General features: G+C 38.4%; 2 protein-coding genes across 2 annotated transcripts in view; one reads left to right on the top strand and one right to left on the bottom strand.

Moving 5' to 3' along the window:
• jmjd8 (jumonji domain containing 8) overlaps window positions 1-20000 on the bottom strand; it is a 417822-nt gene that overhangs the window by 84056 nt on the left and 313766 nt on the right. The window lies entirely within an intron of this gene.
• elac2 (elaC ribonuclease Z 2) lies at window positions 5146-19784 on the top strand. The gene is made up of 24 exons (XM_060865321.1): window positions 5146-5561; window positions 7507-7557; window positions 7651-7721; window positions 7897-7961; window positions 8391-8448; window positions 8573-8641; window positions 8946-9071; window positions 9190-9245; window positions 9332-9390; window positions 9478-9550; window positions 9760-9872; window positions 10504-10602; window positions 11035-11173; window positions 11358-11443; window positions 12491-12612; window positions 16035-16131; window positions 16232-16370; window positions 16517-16555; window positions 16668-16777; window positions 17448-17547; window positions 17651-17771; window positions 18047-18125; window positions 18380-18524; window positions 19235-19784. The coding sequence occupies exons 1-24, from the start codon at window positions 5305-5307 to the stop codon at window positions 19460-19462; spliced, it is 2502 nt and encodes an 833-aa protein (XP_060721304.1). The 5' UTR covers window positions 5146-5304; the 3' UTR covers window positions 19463-19784.

Consider the following 20000-nt stretch of genomic DNA (forward strand, 5'->3'; position numbering starts at 1 on the left):
GTATATAGTGCACATATTGTATATAGTGCAATATGTTCACTATATACACAATGTACACTATGTTCACTATATACAATATGTGCACTATATACACTGTGTGTGTGTGTGTGTGTGTGTGTGTGCGGCCTCGCAGACAGAAGAGGCTTAACAGTATAGCTGAATGGTCTCTGATGCCTTCTAGTGGCATCATTCAGATCCACAATTAACACACGTTCACTAGCAGCTTCACTAGTGCACTATGTACACTATATACAATATATACACCATATACAATATGTGCACTATATACATTATTTACACTATATACAATATGTGCACTATATACAATATAAACACTATGTGCACTATATACACTATGTGCACTATATACAGTACAATATAAACACTATGTGCACTATATACAATATGTGCACTATATACATTATATACACTATGTGCACTATATACACTATGTGCACTATATACAATATGTGCACTATATACACTATGCACTATATACAATATAAACACTATGTGCACTATATACAATATATACACTATATACACTATATACACTATGTGCATTATATACACTATATACACTATGTGCATTATATACACTATATACACTATGTGCAATATATACACTATGTGCACAATGTACACTATATATCATATGTGCAATATAAACACTATATACACTATGTGCACTATGTACACTATATACAATATGTGCACTATATACACTGTATACAATATGTGCACTATGTACACTATATACCATATGTGCAATATAAACATTATATACACTATATACACTATATACACTATATACACTATGTGCAATATATACACTATGTGCACAATGTACACTATATACACTATGTGCATTATATACACTATATACAATATGTGCACTATGTACACTATATACCATATGTGCAATATAAACATTATATACACTATATACATTATGTACACTATATACAATATGTGCACTATATACACTATATACACTATATACAATATGTGCAATATATACACTATGTGCACAATGTACACTATATACACTATGTGCATTATATACACTATATACACTATGTGCATTATATACACTATATACAATATGTGCACTATGTACACTATATACCATATGTGCAATATAAACATTATATACACTATATACATTATGTACACTATATACATTATATACACTATATACACTATGTGCATTATATACACTATATACAATATGTGCACTATGTACACTATATACCATATGTGCAATATAAACATTATATACACTATATACATTATGTACACTATATACATTATGTACACTATATACAATATGTGCACTATATACACTATATACACTATGTACATTATGTACACTATATACGGTGGCTTAGTGGCACGGTGGCTTAGTGGTTAGCACGTTCGCCTCACACCTCCAGGGTCGGGGTTCGATTCCCGCCTCCACCTTGTGTGTGTGGAGTTTGCATGTTCTCCCCGTGCCTCGGGGGTTTCCTCCGGGTACTCCGGTTTCCTCCCCCGGTCCAAAGACATGCATGGTAGGTTGATTGGCATCTCTGGAAAATTGTCCCTAGTGTGTGATTGTGTGAGTGAATGAGAGTGTGTGTGTGCCCTGCGATGGGTTGGCACTCCTGGGTTGGGTTGGTCCAGGGTGTATCCTGCCTTGATGCCCAATGACGCCTGAGATAGGCACAGGCTCCCCGTGACCCGAGGTAGTTCGGATAAGCGGTAGAAGATGAATGAATATACATTATGTACACTATATACAATATAAACATTATATACACTATGTACACTATATACACTATATACATTATGTACACTATATACACTATATACATTATGTACACTATATACAATATAAACATTATATACACTATGTACACTATATACACTATATACATTATGTACACTATATACACTATATACACTATATACACTATATACATTATGTACACTATATACATTATGTACACTATATACACTATGTACACTATATACACTATATACATTATGTACACTATATACATTATGTACACTATATACACTATGTACACTATGTACACTATATACACTATGTACACTATATACATTATGTACACTATATACACTATGTACACTATATACACTATGTACACTATATACACTATATACACTATATACACTATATACATTATGTACACTATATACACTATATACACTATATACACTATATACATTATGTACACTATATACACTATATACACTATATACACTATATACACTATATACATTATGTACACTATATACACTATATACACTATATACACTATGTACACTATATACACTATGTACACTATATACACTATGTACACTATATACATTATGTACACTATATACACTATATACACTATATACACTATATACATTATATACACTATATACACTATATACACTATATACACTATATACACTATGTACACTATGTACACTATATACACTATATACACTATATACACTATGTACACTATATACACTATATACACTATATACACTATGTACACTATATACACTATATACACTATATACACTATATACACTATGTACACTATATACACTATATACACTATATACACTATATACATTATGTACACTATATACACTATATACACTATATACACTATATACACTATGTACACTATATACACTATATACACTATGTACACTATATACACTATATACACTATATACACTATGTACACTATATACACTATATACACTATATACACTATGTACACTATATACACTATATACACTATATACATTATGTACACTATATACATTATGTACACTATATACACTATGTACACTATATACACTATATACATTATGTACACTATAAACACTATGTACACTATATACACTATATACACTATGTACACTATGTACACTATATACACTATGTACACTATATACACTATATACACTATATACACTATATACATTATGTACACTATATACACTATGTACACTATGTACACTATGTACACTATGTACACTATATACATTATATACACTATATACATTATGTACACTATGTACACTATATACATTATGTACACTATATACACTATGTACACTATATACACTATATACACTATATACACTATGTACACTATATACACTATATACATTATGTACACTATATACATTATGTACACTATATACACTATGTACACTATATACACTATGTACACTATATACACTATATACACTATATACACTATGTACACTATATACACTATATACACTATGTACACTATATACACTATATACACTATGTACACTATGTACACTATATACACTATGTACACTATATACACTATATACACTATATACACTATATACATTATGTACACTATATACACTATGTACACTATATACACTATGTACACTATGTACACTATGTACACTATATACATTATATACACTATATACATTATGTACACTATGTACACTATATACATTATGTACACTATATACACTATGTACACTATATACACTATATACACTATATACACTATGTACACTATATACACTATATACATTATGTACACTATATACATTATGTACACTATATACACTATGTACACTATATACACTATGTACACTATATACACTATATACACTATATACACTATGTACACTATATACACTATATACACTATGTACACTATATACACTATGTACACTATGTACACTATGTACACTATATACACTATATACACTATGTACACTATATACACTATGTACACTATGTACACTATGTACACTATATACACTATGTACACTATATACATTATGTACACTATATACACTATATACACTATATACATTATGTACACTATATACACTATATACACTATATACATTATGTACACTATATACACTATGTACACTATATACACTATGTACACTATGTACACTATATACACTATGTACACTATATACATTATGTACACTATATACACTATATACATTATGTACACTATATACACTATGTACACTATATACACTATATACACTATGTACACTATATACACTATATACACTATATACACTATGTACACTATATACACTATATACACTATATACATTATGTACACTATATACACTATGTACACTATATACACTATGTACACTATATACACTATGTACACTATATACATTATGTACACTATATACACTATATACATTATGTACACTATATACACTATGTACACTATATACACTATGTACACTATATACACTATATACACTATATACACTATGTACACTATATACACTATATACATTATGTACACTATATACACTATGTACACTATATACACTATGTACACTATGTACACTATATACACTATGTACACTATATACATTATGTACACTATATACACTATATACATTATGTACACTATATACACTATGTACACTATATACACTATATACACTATGTACACTATATACACTATATACACTATATACACTATGTACACTATATACACTATGTACACTATATACACTATATACACTATATACACTATGTACACTATATACACTATGTACACTATATACACTATATACACTATATACACTATGTACACTATATACACTATATACACTATATACACTATATACACTATATACAACAGGGAATCATGAGGGCAAATATCGCTCCCTACCTAGTGCAATAGTTACGGTGTGCCCGATTTGAGACAGAGCCATAATACAGGTGTATTTATTTATACTACTATAATGAAATAAGCAGTAATATTTAACATTTTTTCCCAAAAGCTAACACTCAGTGGTCCAACTAGAAACGGTACATATGTAACAAACACGTATACTCGTAAACTTCAAAATATTTGTTTATATTGTTATTTATGCTTTTAAAATCAGAAGCTAATAGTGTAACAAAGTACAATATTAAAGACAAAACGTGTTTATATAGTATAGTGTTATTTATGTCTGTACTTCTGAGAGTCACAAACAGAACCGAATCTCTTGTGTGTGTGAACTGATTCTGATTCAGGTTTTTGTCGGTCGTGTGTGACGTCATCCCCAGGCGCCGGAAGCCCCCCGGTCGCGTGTGCAATGACAAGCTGAGTCCTGTGTGATGGTGTAGTACCTACAGTGTAGTCAGAGGGATGAGTGCGGTGTTACATTAAAAAGCGTGTTAGTTTGTACAAGTTTTATTTGGCGGATGTAGGGAGTTCATTTGTCCTCCCGCGGCCGTCACTGTGTGTGTTTATTATGCACGTTGTTTTGTCCCGGTGCAGACAGGTTAACTTTCCCCGTGTGTCCGCCGCTCTGACCGGGTGTAGATCTGACATGGCCACAGACAGGAACCGGAAACCGAAACCGCCTAAGGACACGCTGCGGCACGTGCGCTCCCGGGAGAGCCGCAAACACGCGGACCTGCACGGGCCGTCCACCGTGTACGCGCAGGTGGTGGGCGCGGGGGCGCGCGAGAACGGCGCGTCTCTGTACGTGTTCTCAGAATACAACCGGTAAGAAGAATCATCATCATCGTCATCTGTACACCACACCTTCAGCTCGAGCCCCAGTCACCGCAGACACGTGCACATGTTGGTGTTTAGGGTGACAAAATATTCACCACATCATTACACCAACAACAACCTGAACTGAGGACACAATCAGAACCAGGTTTAATGGCCAAGTGTGTTCACACTCACAAGGAATTCAGTTCCAGCTTCAAAAGTACAGACATAAATAACACAAGACAAGACAGACTATACAAGACAAGACAGACTATACAAGACAAGACAAGACAGACTATACAAGACAAGACAAGACAGACTATACAAGACAAGACAGACTATACAAGACAAGACAGACTATACAAGACAAGACAGACTATACAAGACAAGACAGACTATACAAGACAAGACAAGACAGACTATACAAGACAAGACAGACTATACAAGACAAGACAAGACAGACTATACAAGACAAGACAGACTATACAAGACAAGACAAGACAGACTATACAAGACAAGACAAGACAGACTATACAAGACAAGACAGACTATACAAGACAAGACAGACTATACAAGACAAGACAGACTATACAAGACAAGACAAGACAGACTATACAAGACAAGACAGACTATACAAGACAAGACAAGACAGACTATACAAGACAAGACAAGACAGACTATACAAGACAAGACAAGACAGACTATACAAGACAAGACAAGACAGACTATACAAGACAAGACAAGACAGACTATACAAGACAAGACAAGACAGACTATACAAGACAAGACAGACTATACAAGACAAGACAAGACAGACTAGACAAGACAGACTATACAAGACAAGACAGACTAGACTAGACAATATAGACTAGACAAGACAATACAGACTAGACAAGACAGACTAGACTAGACAAGACAGACTAGACTATACAAGACAATACAGACTATACAAGACAATACAGACTATACAAGACAATACAGACTATACAAGACTATACAGACAATACAGACTAGACAAGACAACACAAGACAAGACAATACAGACAAGACAATACAGACTATACAAGACAATACAGACTATACAAGACAATACAGACTATACAAGACAATACAGACTATACAAGACAATACAGACTAGACAAGACAATACAGACTAGACAAGACAATACAGACTAGACAAGACAATACAGACTAGACAAGACAATACATACTAGACTAGACAATACAGACTAGACAAGACAATACAGACTAGACAAGACAAGGCAATACAGACTAGACAAGACAAGGCAATACAGACTAGACAAGACAAGGCAATACAGACTAGACAAGACAATACAGACTAGACAAGACAAGACAATACAGACTAGACAAGACAAAACAATACAAACAATTGGGGGCACCAGTTATTATTTCTGCTGTTTTTACTGTGTGTTGCGGTCTGTTTCTGTCCTGTTTAGTTGCTGCACCAAACCAGATGGTGATGGATGTGAACAGGACAGATACAATGACTGCAGTGTAGAACAGCATCAACAGCTCCTGTGACAGATCAAACGTCCTTAAGTGACGTAGTGAAGGCAGATTGCGACCTGAGATGCTTTTCTCCACAGCATCATTATAAGATGTTAGTTTATATGATCGTATACTTCCTGTGAGCTCACACTAGTCTCTGAACTCTCCTCGTGAACTGCAGCACCGCTCACTGTGACGCCACGAGGGGAAACCTGCCATTCTACAGCCCACGTGTTTGTCAGTCATTGCCATGTGTTTATTATATTTTAAACTACACATAATGCACTGAGGAAATGTCTCAGGTCATTTATTCGTTGGCTGTTAGGTGAAAATCTCAGTACTTCCTTAATCCTGAACTTTGACCCCAGTTGTTGTAAGTAAATAAATAAACAGTGTGATGAGTTTCAGTCAGACTTTAATAAACATTTAATAAACGTTTTTCCAGATATCTGTTTAACTGTGGAGAGGGAACACAAAGACTGATGCAGGAGCACAAGTGAGTTGTGTGTGTGAATAACAATGTTACAAACTGGTACACACACACACACACACACACACACACACAAATGTTTATGTGCTTATGGTGCAGATTGAGAGCTGCTCGCTTGGACAACATCTTCCTGACTCGTATGAGCTGGGACACAGTAGGAGGACTTTCAGGTACACACACACACACACACACACACACACACACACACACACACACACACACACACACACAGGATCGCAGAAACACACTGATCCCTTAATTAGGAGCATCAGCACAGAATAGCGGCATGTTATATTTATGTTGCTGTGTCTGCTGTTTGAGTTAAACTGCAGATCTGATTCTCAGGAATGATTCTGACTCTGAAGGACACCGGAGTCCCCGAGTGTGTCATGTCCGGACCTCCGCAGCTGGTGTGTACATGTTTCTGTCTTTCACGTTTCTGTCTGTTTTTCACATCAACTTCTAAATAATACTTCAGAGGGTTCACAAACAAGACATTTGATTCTGTTCATTTAAATGATTCGTTCACTGATTCGTTTTCCCAAACGTGCAGCTTGATCGCTGTGTTATACAGAAAAGGGTGGAGTCACGTGAACTCTAATCATTTTTTGTGTGTTTTTTCCCCCATATTTTAATATCCACATTTATAAAAGGAATAATTTTCCCACCCAGTGGAATGCAAACAAATACGCAGTAAAACCCTGAGAATCATTTACTCAGACTGAACAGGATCAACTCACTGAATCTAGGAGTGAATCTTGACCAATAGATTCACTAATTCAGCCTCTGATTCACTGGAGCGCTAACAGACACATTCCGTCATCTCTTTTGTTTTTCAGGAGAAATATCTGAATGCTATCCGAGTGTTCTCTGGGCCGCTGGACGACATCAGACTGTGTAAGAGCGTTCTGTCCAGACGGTCTGACCTGGCATTTAATAGAGTATTCTATCTTTTGTAATTTAAAAGAACTTACACAGTTAAAGATGAGTGTGTGTGTGTGTGTGTGTTTACTGAGTGCAGCAGTGAGACCGTACACTGAGCCTGAGTATAGAGACGACACCATGACTGTCAACCAAGTGCCCTTATTTGGTAAGTGTTCACAATTAAGTGTGCAAATACACACAACATCACACACACACACACACACACTGTGATGAGACAATGGTTATAGTCTTAAGTGAACTTGTGACATGCAAACACTCATCACTGTACTCATAATGTTTAGCATCACACACTGTCATCATTATAACCATCACTCATCTGATCACACTGTAGCTGTTATTGTTCTCTCTCTCTCTCTCTCTCTCTCTCTCTCTCTCTCTCTCTCTCTCTCTCTCTCTCACTCTCTCTTTTCTGTCCATCTCTCCGTCTGACTTTGTGTGTGTGTGTGTAGCGGGTAAGAGATCAGAGCAGATGAGGCGTGGCAGTGGTGGGAGTGGCAGTGGGCGTGACCAGCGGAGGGAACTGTGGCAGAAAGACGAGAGTGATGAGAGCACGAGTGATGGCTCAGAAAGTCCTGGTAATGACACTGGCTGTGTTCTAATACTGTTTATAACATGTTCATAACACTCCCTTACTTAGTGCTTGATGTGAACATTTTGTTTAGCTGTGTGTGTGTGTGTGTGTTTTAATGTCAGGACGTAGAGAGAGAAGCACTCGAGACCCCTCGCTGGTGGTGGCCTACGTGTGTAAGGTAATAATCGTTCATGACATCACTTCCTGTCTCTCCTTCATGACCGAGTTAAGGCTCTGATTACTTGCTCTTGTGTTGACTCACAGCTGCACGCAAAAAAAGGTAACTTCCTGGTGCACAAAGCCAAGGAGCTGGGACTTCCTGTGTGAGTGTTTCTACATTTCTTCTCCTCATGCTGTATGTCTGTGTGATGGTGCTGCTGTCGCTCACTAAAACTGTGGTTCGCTCACAGAGGGACGGCGGCCATCGGCCCGCTCATATCCGCCTTAAAAGACGGGAGAAGCATCACATACGAGGGCAAGGAGGTAAAATCCTGCACTTACACCATAAACAGTGTAGTTTTAATAGTGCAGATGTAATATGGTCTCAGATATAACTCTGAAAGTCAAGGTTAGTCGTCAGTCTCGAGATGAACCTTAACTTCACTCTTTACATCAGCTTTCGATTGTTGATGTTTGGGATGAACTGTGTGTGTGTGTGTGTGTGTGTGTGTATGTGTGTGTGTGTTTTTCAGATCCAGCCAGATGAAGTGTGTACTCCAGCCGATCCCGGTCCGGTGTTCCTGGTGATCGACTGTCCCTCTGAAGTGTTTGTTCAGCCGCTGTGCACCAATCAGGTTCTCACAAGGTGACATCATCTTCACTTCACCTTAACCTTCAAATTAAAACCTTACAAAAACACCAAATGGGGTTTGAGTAACATCGATCAACTTGGAAGACTTTCAGGTGTCCCTCAAGGTTCACTTCTTGGTCCCTTTTTCGTCATTGTGTATATTTTTCCGTATTTGATAAATTCCCAAAGTTTTGGAATAACGTGTGTTATTGTTTGCAAACATTTTACATTTTACATTTACATTTATGGCATTTAGCAGACACCCTTATCCAGAGTGACTTACAACTGAGCAACTGAGGGTTAAGGGCCTTGCTCAGGGGCCCAGCAGTGGCAGCTTGGTGGACCTGGGGTTCGAACCCTTGACCTTCCAATCAGTAGCCCAACACCTTAACCACTGAGCTACAACATCCCCCGATCACACACCGATAACTTAAAAAACAAACAAACTAACATGTAAAAACTACAAAAAAACTACATACATGTGTAAAAACTACATAAAACTACACAGGCCAGGTTTTAAGGACTTCAAAGATATTCAGGTCACCATAGCAACCATGTACATCCTTTTCCCCTGTACTGGATCCAGATGTTAATACTTTGAACCTACCCCCCTTTGTGTGTGTGTGTGTGTGTGTGTGTGTGTTAGGTATCAGAGTGAGGGTTCAGAAGGTTCTGCAGCTCTGGTGGTTCACATGACACCAGAGTCTGTGCTGAAAACACCAGAGTACCAGCGCTGGATGGGGAGGTACTGTCTCTATAAGAGGACACTTATTTACACACACACACACACACACACACACACACACACACACACACACACAGTCTTAAACAGTTCTATATTAACAGGGGGATGTTTTTGTACACAGTAGCAGTGATACCTAACGCTTCCCAAAGCCCCGCCCACCTCAATAATTTTGAACCAGTGCAGCTGCCTGTTTCTGGAACAATCTTATATAGTTAAATAAATCTGCTGTCATGTCACACACTTTTTGTTTAAAGTGAGAGTAACTCTGTTCAGAGTTCAATATTTATTTATTTGTCACTATCACAAGAGTTGGTTGCTGGGTAATTCAGAGCTTTAGTAGTGTCTGTGTTGGAGTGAAGATTTAGGGGTTTGTGTGTGTGTGTGTGTATGTGTGTGTGTGTGTCTGTCTGTCTCGGTGTGTGTGTGTGTCAGGTTCTCCTGCAGTACAGAGCACCTGATCATGAATGAGCAGGTCTCCACCGTCCACAACGTCCGCAGCCACAAGATCCAGACCCAGCTGAACCTGATCCACTCAGACATCTTCCCCGAGCTGCAGCACTACACCTCTAAGGTACAGCAGACTCGCTGTTCCGGTTATTAAGGCAACGACATGGTGGAGCTGCAGGACGTTTCAGTCAGTGTCAGGAACACGAGTCTCACAGCTGTGTGCTATGGAACTGGAATTGAAGGTCTGATTAGCTGTTTGTTTACTTGTTGATCTGTGTGTGTGTGTGTGTGTGTGTGTGTGTGTGTAGGAGTCTCAGGCTGCGCTGCACGTCCCCAACGTCAGAGCCGAGTGTCTGCTCAAGTTCCAGCTCAGACCCAAAGCTGAGTGGCAGCGGTGAGAGTCTCAGAATAATCTGGAGTTCACTTCACACTGCACGAGGTTAAAGCTCTTAATCCAGACTGAACAAATCCAGAGCTTCATTTCCTTACTTCAGATTCCACTAATCACACATTAACACCTGTGATCCTGATCATCTCCAGTCATCTAGACCTTCACTTTTAGATGTTTCTGTTTCATAACCCAGATGATGCTAATCTAAAAAAATCTAGAGTTTCATTCAGCGGGTTACATTCATTAGGAATAATCTGCAATTTACATGACAGACCCTGGATCGTTCTAATCTAGAGTTAATAATCCCAGTTCGTACCGGTTCAGAGTTCATATTTATCTACAGCTCTGATCAGACTGTCTGATAATCCCACATCACTCGAAATTCATAGATTATATTCTAGATCCTGGATTAGATTAGATTAGATTAGATTAGATTAACCCTTATTTAAAATTTGTCACTTTAGATTCTATGAAATCAGGTTCAAGATTAAATCTAGAGTTTAAATTCCAGAGTTAAGTCTGATTTCCAGCCCCAGATATTTATTAATCTAGAGTAGTTTTATTTATTTATTTATTTTATTTAAACAGTTTTTTTTTTTTTATCTCACCTGGATCTGGAAATACAGTATTACCCTAATCTACTACAGGCTAATGAGCTGCACAATACACTATAATGTACAATTTTGCTGCTTTATGTTATACTTCATTTACAGGACTCACACACACACACTCACACACACACAAAGGAAAATGAATTTGTGTGAAGATTCTATGTCTTACTTGTGTAGCAGGGCTTCAGAGAGTCCAGAGTAGGTGTTTAACTGGATTCCTGTCCTCAGGCAGAAATGATATTCAGTAGAAAGAAGCTTTATTAGATACATTTCTTTCTGTCTCAACACATTTGTCTTCAAATAGATGACGGATTGGACGGATTGGCTTCAGTGGCTTTACGCTATTAGGTTTCTGTCAGAACTGCTCAGACGTGTGTGTGTGTGTGTGTGTGTGTGTGTGTGTGTGTGTGTGTGTGTGTGTGTGTGTGTGTGTGTGTAGTGATGCCATCCCCACCTGTGACAGAGAGGAATTCATTAAGGAGGCTGCGGAGGTGCCAAATTTCCTGCAGGAAGTGGAGGAGTGTAAACACTTCCAGACCACCGACTCTGCCGTTCTGTCCGGTGAGGTCATCATCCATCCACACAGAGTGATGGAGAGACAGAGGGGAAAGAGAGAGAGAGATAGATAGATAGATGGATGGACAGGAAGCCTGATGTTGAGTGGCGTTTCATTTTCTCAGCCGTGACCTCAGCTGACCTGATTCACTCGTTCGTGTCCATGTGCTCGTCCTCACATTCATTAATCCTGTCTCAGTCCCAAAAGTCTCATCAGAACATCATCATCTACATCATCATCTACATCATTACATCATCATCTACATCATCAACTACATCATTACATCATCTACATCAACTACATCATTACATCATCTACAACTACATCATTACATCATCTACATCATCAAGTACATCATTACATCATCTACATCATTACATCATCTACATCATCAACTACATCATTACATCATCTACATCAACTACATCATTACATCATCTACAACTACATCATTACATCATCTACATCATCATGTACATCATTACATCATCTACATCATCAAGTACATCATTACATCATCTACATCATTACATCATCTACATCATCAACTACATCATTACATCATCTACATCGTCAACTACATCATTACATCATCTACATCATTACATCATCTACATCATCAACTACATCATTACATTATCTACATCAACTACATCATTACATCATCTACAACTACATCATCAAGTACATCATTACATCATCTACATCATCAACTACATCATTACATCATCTACATCATCAACTACATCATTACATCATCTACATCAACTACATCATTACATCATCTACATCATCATGTACATCATTACATCATCTACATCATCAAGTACATCATTACATCATCTACATCATTACATCATCTACATCATTACATCATCTACATCATCAACTACATCATTACATCATCTACATCGTCAACTACATCATTACATCATCTACATCATTACATCATCTACATCATCAAGTACATCATTACATCATCTACATCATCAACTACATCATTACATCATCTACATCATCAACTACATCATTACATCATCTACATCAACTACATCATTACATCATCTACATCAACTACACCATTACATCATCTACATCATCATCATCATCTACATCATCAACTACACCATTACATCATCTACATCATTACATCATCTACATCATTACATCATCTACATCATCAACTACACCATTACATCATCTACATAATCTACATCATCAACTACACCATTACATCATCTACATCATCAACTACACCATTACATCATCTACATCATCAACTACACCATTACATCATCTGCATCATCAACTACATCATCTGCATCATCAACTATATCATCTACATCATCAACTACATCATCTACATCATTACATCATCAACTACACCATTACATCAACTACACCATTACATCAACTACATCATTACATCATCTACATCATTACATCAACTACATCATTACATCAACTACACCATTACATCATCTACATCATCAACTACATCATTACATCAACTACATCATTACATCAACTACATCATTACATCATCTACATCATCAACTACATCATTACATCATCTACATCATTACATCATCTACATCATCAACTACACCATTACATCATCTACATAATCTACATCATCAACTACACCATTACATCATCTACATCATCAACTACACCATTACATCATCTACATCATCAACTACACCATTACATCATCTGCATCATCAACTACATCATCTGCATCATCAACTACATCATCTACATCATCAACTACATCATCTACATCATTACATCATCAACTACACCATTACATCAACTACACCATTACATCAACTACATCATTACATCATCTACATCATTACATCAACTACATCATTACATCAACTACACCATTACATCATCTACATCATCAACTACATCATCTACATCATCAACTACATCATCTACATCATCAACTACATCATTACATCAACTACATCATTACATCAACTACATCATTACATCAACTACATCATTACATCATCAACTACATCATTACATCAACTACATCATTACATCATCAACTACATCATTACATCAACTACACCATTACATCATCTACATCATCAACTACATCATTACATCAACTACATCATTACATCAACTACATCATTACATCATCATCTACATCATTACATCAACTACATCATTACATCATCTACACCATTACATCATCTACATCATCAACTACATCATTACATCAACTACATCATTACATCAACTACATCATTACATCATCTACATCATCAACTACATCATTACATCATCTACATCATTACATCATCTACATCAGGGGCTCCCAAACTTTTCAGACCGCGACCCCCAATATTAGGCTGCTGATGACTCCCTCCCCCCCTCCCTCCCCCCCTTTCTCCTCTCTGTGTTTTCCTCCAGCAGCTTGTGAGGATTTGTGATTTAGTTACAGACTGACAGCTCAAACAAAAAGGAACACAATCTCTAATCCAGGCTATTTTATTAACAAATTATGGACAAAAACAAATACATCCCATAACAGTGAAATGTTTACAGACAGAATATGAACAAGCTGCCTGTAACACACGTACAGCGTCGACTGCCTTGGAACACTTATAACTTCATGTATAATTGTATTGTAATTGTAAATGTATTCAGAAAAAAACGCCTAATGTGATGGATGGGCGCTGTGTGTGGAGCAAAGCAGGTCCACTGTAGGTTCAGTTTTGGAGATCAGCACCTGCAGATCATCTTCCACGTTAAGCCGTGACCTGTGTTTATTTTTAATGTAAGTCAGCACAGAGAATGTCTTTTCACATAAATATGTTGAGCCAAATTACATGAGTACATCCAACGTGGCTTACGACAACTGTGGATATTCCAGCGCGACAGAAACCCAGAACTCATCCAGCGTCTTGCCGTCATCAGGGTTCGATCGGTTGAAAGTTCTATCAGCGCATTTTCCATGTCTGACCCCAGATGAGTTGCCGTGGTTACATTGAATGGTGACCTTAACTGTCGTAATTAATCAGAGCAATTAATCAGTTTTATTTCCAGTTTATTTTAATTATCCTAAAGTTATACTCGCATCATTACAACCTTTTTTAACATATAAAAAAATAAATAAAAAATTAAAAATAAAGTTTCTGGAAATATCTCGTGACCCCCAGCCACCCACTTTGGGAACTGCTGATCTACATCATCAACCACATCATTACATCAACTACATCACATCATTCAGATTAATGTCCAGACCTCAGCTTTTATTCATCTACTGTTTAAGGTCCAGCTTTATGGTTGATGTCATTAATAGATGGAAACTTTTCAAATGCAGAGATTTACCATTGAGCTAATCTTGTGTGTGTGTGTGTGTGTGTGTGTGTGTGTGTGTGTGTGTGTGTGTGTGTGTGTATAGGTAAGGTGGAGCGGTACCCTGAGGTGGTGTTTTTAGGCACAGGATCAGCTCTGCCCATGAAGATCAGGAACGTCAGCAGCACACTGATTAACATCAGGTAGAGAAACATACTGTAACACACAAACATGAATTGTGTGTGTTTATATATTCAAACGGTTGAAACGGTATTTGTGTGTGTGTGTGTTTGTGTGTGGTAGCTCCAGCCAGTCTCTGTTGTTGGACTGTGGTGAAGGCACATTTGGACAGTTGTGTCGTCAGTATGGTAACAATGTGGATGAGATGCTGGTCAAGTTGTCCACTGTGTTTGTGTCTCATATTCACGCTGATCACCACACGGTGAGTCTCACGCGCACACACACACACACACACACACACACACACACACGATTTAGTAAAATATATTATTCACTGATATGTCTAGCTTATGCTGAAAGGTGTTTTTTACTCTGTGTTTATTGTATTTTTTCTGTTTCACTCCTTAGGGACTGATTAACCTGCTGCTGCAGAGAGAGCGTGCTCTGGTCAGTGCACTTATGAGTACTAGATCCCTCCGTTTATTTACGCCTGTTTACTGTTTTAAAAGCAGTGATGTAGTCGTGCTATGTAAATGATTTTCACTCTGTCTCTCTGCAGAGGAGTCTGGGTAAAACTTTTTCTCCTGTGTACCTGGTGGCTCCTGCTCAGATCATGACGTGGCTCAATCAGTACCATGATCACTGCCAGGAAATCCTCAGCCATGTCAAGTGAGGGCTCTGTCCTAAACCACACCACATTATACACCCACATTATAGTCGGATTGAGCAGGAGTTAATGGAGCAGGGATCTCATATGATCACAGTTGATCAGGGATCTTGCATGATCACAGTGGAGCAGGGATCTCCAGTGATCACATTGGATCGGGGATCTTGTATGATCACATTGGATCGGGGATCTCCAGTGATCACATTACATCAGGGATCTCCAGTGATCACATTGGATCGGGGATCTCCAGTGATCACATTGTATCAGGGATCTCCAGTGATCACAGTGGATCAGGGATCTTGTATGATCACAGTGGATCTGGGATCTCCATTGATCACATTGGATCGGGGATCTCCAGTGATCACATCGGATCAGGGCTCTTGAGAAAGCTGGGCTTTATAGTTAGAGGATTTGGTCAAGGCTCTAGAGTTAGCACAGTTATATAATTCTCCAGAGTTAGCACAGTTGGTCAGGACTCCTGTAGAGGTTATGTATTAAGACTAAACTGTATAATGCAGTGGTTCTGGTGTCGGTCAGGTGAGTTATCACAACTGGTCAGAGCTCTAGAGGTCATGTAGTTGTTTACAGCACTAGAAATTGTATTTTTGAGGTCATGTGGCTGGACAGAGCTCTAGAGATAGTACAGTGTGTGTGTGTGTGTTTGCTTTTTAGTTTCATCCCTGCAAAGTGTCTGTGTGATGGAGCTGAAGTGCCCAAGTTCAAGACCCAGTCCTTCATTCACGCTCTGCTGAAGAGGAACGACCTCACTAAGGTAGAGCGCTAATACTCCATCACAATAAAGTGTATTAGATGTGTGTGGGTTTAAGAGCTGGGTGTGTGTGTGTGTGTGTGTGTGTGTTTGTGTGTGGTGACAGTTTCAGACGTGTTTAGTGCGGCACTGTAAGAACGCATACGCCTGCAGTTTGACCCATCAGTCTGGCTGGCAGCTCGTCTTCTCCGGAGACACCATGCCATGTGACACACTCGCACAGATGGGTGAGACACACACACACACACACACACACTAGCCTGGTTTAATCAATAGCACTGAAATAGACAGTGTTTAAAGCTGTGTTGTTTGTGAAGTGCACACACACACACACACACACACACACACACACACACACAGAGTTATTGATCAGCCCAATCTCCACTAACAACTCCAGAGAGACACATGCACTCCATCCCAACCTCTGCATTACAGAGCCAGCAGTGAGTGTGTGTGTGTGTGTGTGCGTGCGTGCGCGTGCGTGTGTGCGTGCGATTTGCAGGAAAGAATGCGACATTACTGATCCATGAGGCAACACTGGAGGACGGCATGGAGGAGGAGGCCATGGAGAAAAGGCACAGGTACACACACACACACACAAACACACACACATGCACATTTCAGTTGTATACACATGTTACACACACACACACACACACACACAAACACACACACACCTGCTATTGCAAAGATGCATATATACACAATGACACTGGTTTACTTGCATTCCCAACTCACTCTGTGTGTGTATCTGTGTGTATTTCTCTGTGCGTGTGTGTGTGTGTGCATGTGTGTGTGTGTGTGTGTGTGTGCGTGTGTGTGGTCCCTCCTGCAGTACGACATCTCAGGCCATTGGTATTGGGATGAGTATGAATGCGGAGTTTATTATGTTGAACCACTTCAGTCAGAGATACGCCAAGATCCCACTGTTCAGCTCCGACTTTAATCAGCGTGTGGGCGTGGCCTTCGATCACATGAGAGTAAGGACACTAAATATTCTCACCTTGTTTCCTCCCTTCACCTTATTACCCCTTCATTACTTACCCCTTGTTTCATTCACCTTGTACCCTCTTTGCATTGTTACCCTCTCATCTCATCCCTTCTTACCTCACAACCTCAACTAATTACCCTTTTACCTAATAACCTTTTACCTTGTTGCCTCATTTTTCCTTACCTTGTTGTTGCTTAGCTTTTACCCACTGTTTACCTTGTAATCTACCACCCAAACTCTTCCCTCCTTACCTCATAACCCCTTACCTCATACCCCTTTGATTTATAACCCATATCTTATAAAAATCCTCACCATGTCCCTTTATTCTTTCTTGCTTCATTACCCCCTAATCTCATACTTCTTTACCATGTACCCCTCTTTCCTCATACCTCAGCCCCCACCTTTCTTCCTATAACCTCATAACCTCTTTTCTTTAGCCTCGTTTCTTTGTTCTTTATTCACCACCTTGCCTGATAAAACACTCACCCTGTGCCTCACTACAACCTCACATTCCCCCTCACCTTATATCTATTGTACTTCATACCCCTCTTACCTTAATAATCCCCTACCTTGTACCTCACTTGCCTCATACACCCCTTTATACCTTTTCTTGTCACTGCACCCCCCCTATATTACACCCTTAATTTACCGTCTGTTTTCTTAGTATTGTTTTTATTTTTAATTTAAACTTCATTTCAGATCCGTTTTGGAGATTTCCGGATTCTTCCGCGTATCCTGGCTCCTCTGAAGGCTCTGTTTGCTGAGGAGATTGAGGAAATGGAGGAGAGAAGAGAACGGAGAGAGCTTAGGGCGGGAAAGTGCGTGGGGGCGGAGCCAGACTGTCAGAGTGGAGAAGGGAGAGGAGCTAAACGAGGAAAAGACGACCGTGACCAGGAAACGGCCTCCAAACGGATGAAAACCACCTGACCTCGGATCAGTGCGGTTTAGCCAATGGGAAAGGAGGACGAGATGAATTTAGCCAATAAGAGCTGGAATAGTGAAGATTCAACCTGTACTATGAGGACAGTGATGTGTTTTGGGTGATGATGATGATGATGATGATGGACTGATCTATAATAGGATGAGTTTCTGATAGGTTTATATTTACTCTACATTGTATTATTTCACTTGTACATATTGTACGTTTTTTTTTTCTTTAAATAATAAAGACGTGTCTGAGTTGGAAAACTTGATAAAAGATGAAAATCATGTCTTGAGATTTAATGCAGGGAATAAAGTCCTCCTTGTCCGTCTGGTCTCCTTTAATTGTTGTAGTGTCCAGACTAAAAAGAAATGAGAAGCAGCTCTGGTTCATGTCTAAACAAGATGAGGTCCAGCTACAGCTGCTCATCTACTGTTATAGTACAGATGTAGTTGTGCCGGTCGACCCCCAGGGGGCGCTGTGTGCTCATCAACATGGAGCTAAATCACATTCTCTTAGAGTCGGTGAATATCAGCATCATTT

The sequence above is a fragment of the Tachysurus vachellii genome, chromosome 3, assembly GCF_030014155.1.
Source record: "Tachysurus vachellii isolate PV-2020 chromosome 3, HZAU_Pvac_v1, whole genome shotgun sequence".
Taxonomy (NCBI): Eukaryota; Metazoa; Chordata; class Actinopteri; order Siluriformes; family Bagridae; genus Tachysurus; species Tachysurus vachellii.

Coding starts and splice junctions, on each gene's coding strand:
- elac2 (XM_060865321.1), top strand. CDS start 5,305: ATGCACGTTGTTTTGTCCCGGTGCAGACAGGTTAACTTTCCCCGTGTG. Junction 17,548..17,650: donor AGAGGAACGACCTCACTAAG/GTAGAGCGCTAA, acceptor GTGTGGTGACAG/TTTCAGACGTGTTTAGTGCG. Junction 18,126..18,379: donor GCCATGGAGAAAAGGCACAG/GTACACACACAC, acceptor TCCCTCCTGCAG/TACGACATCTCAGGCCATTG.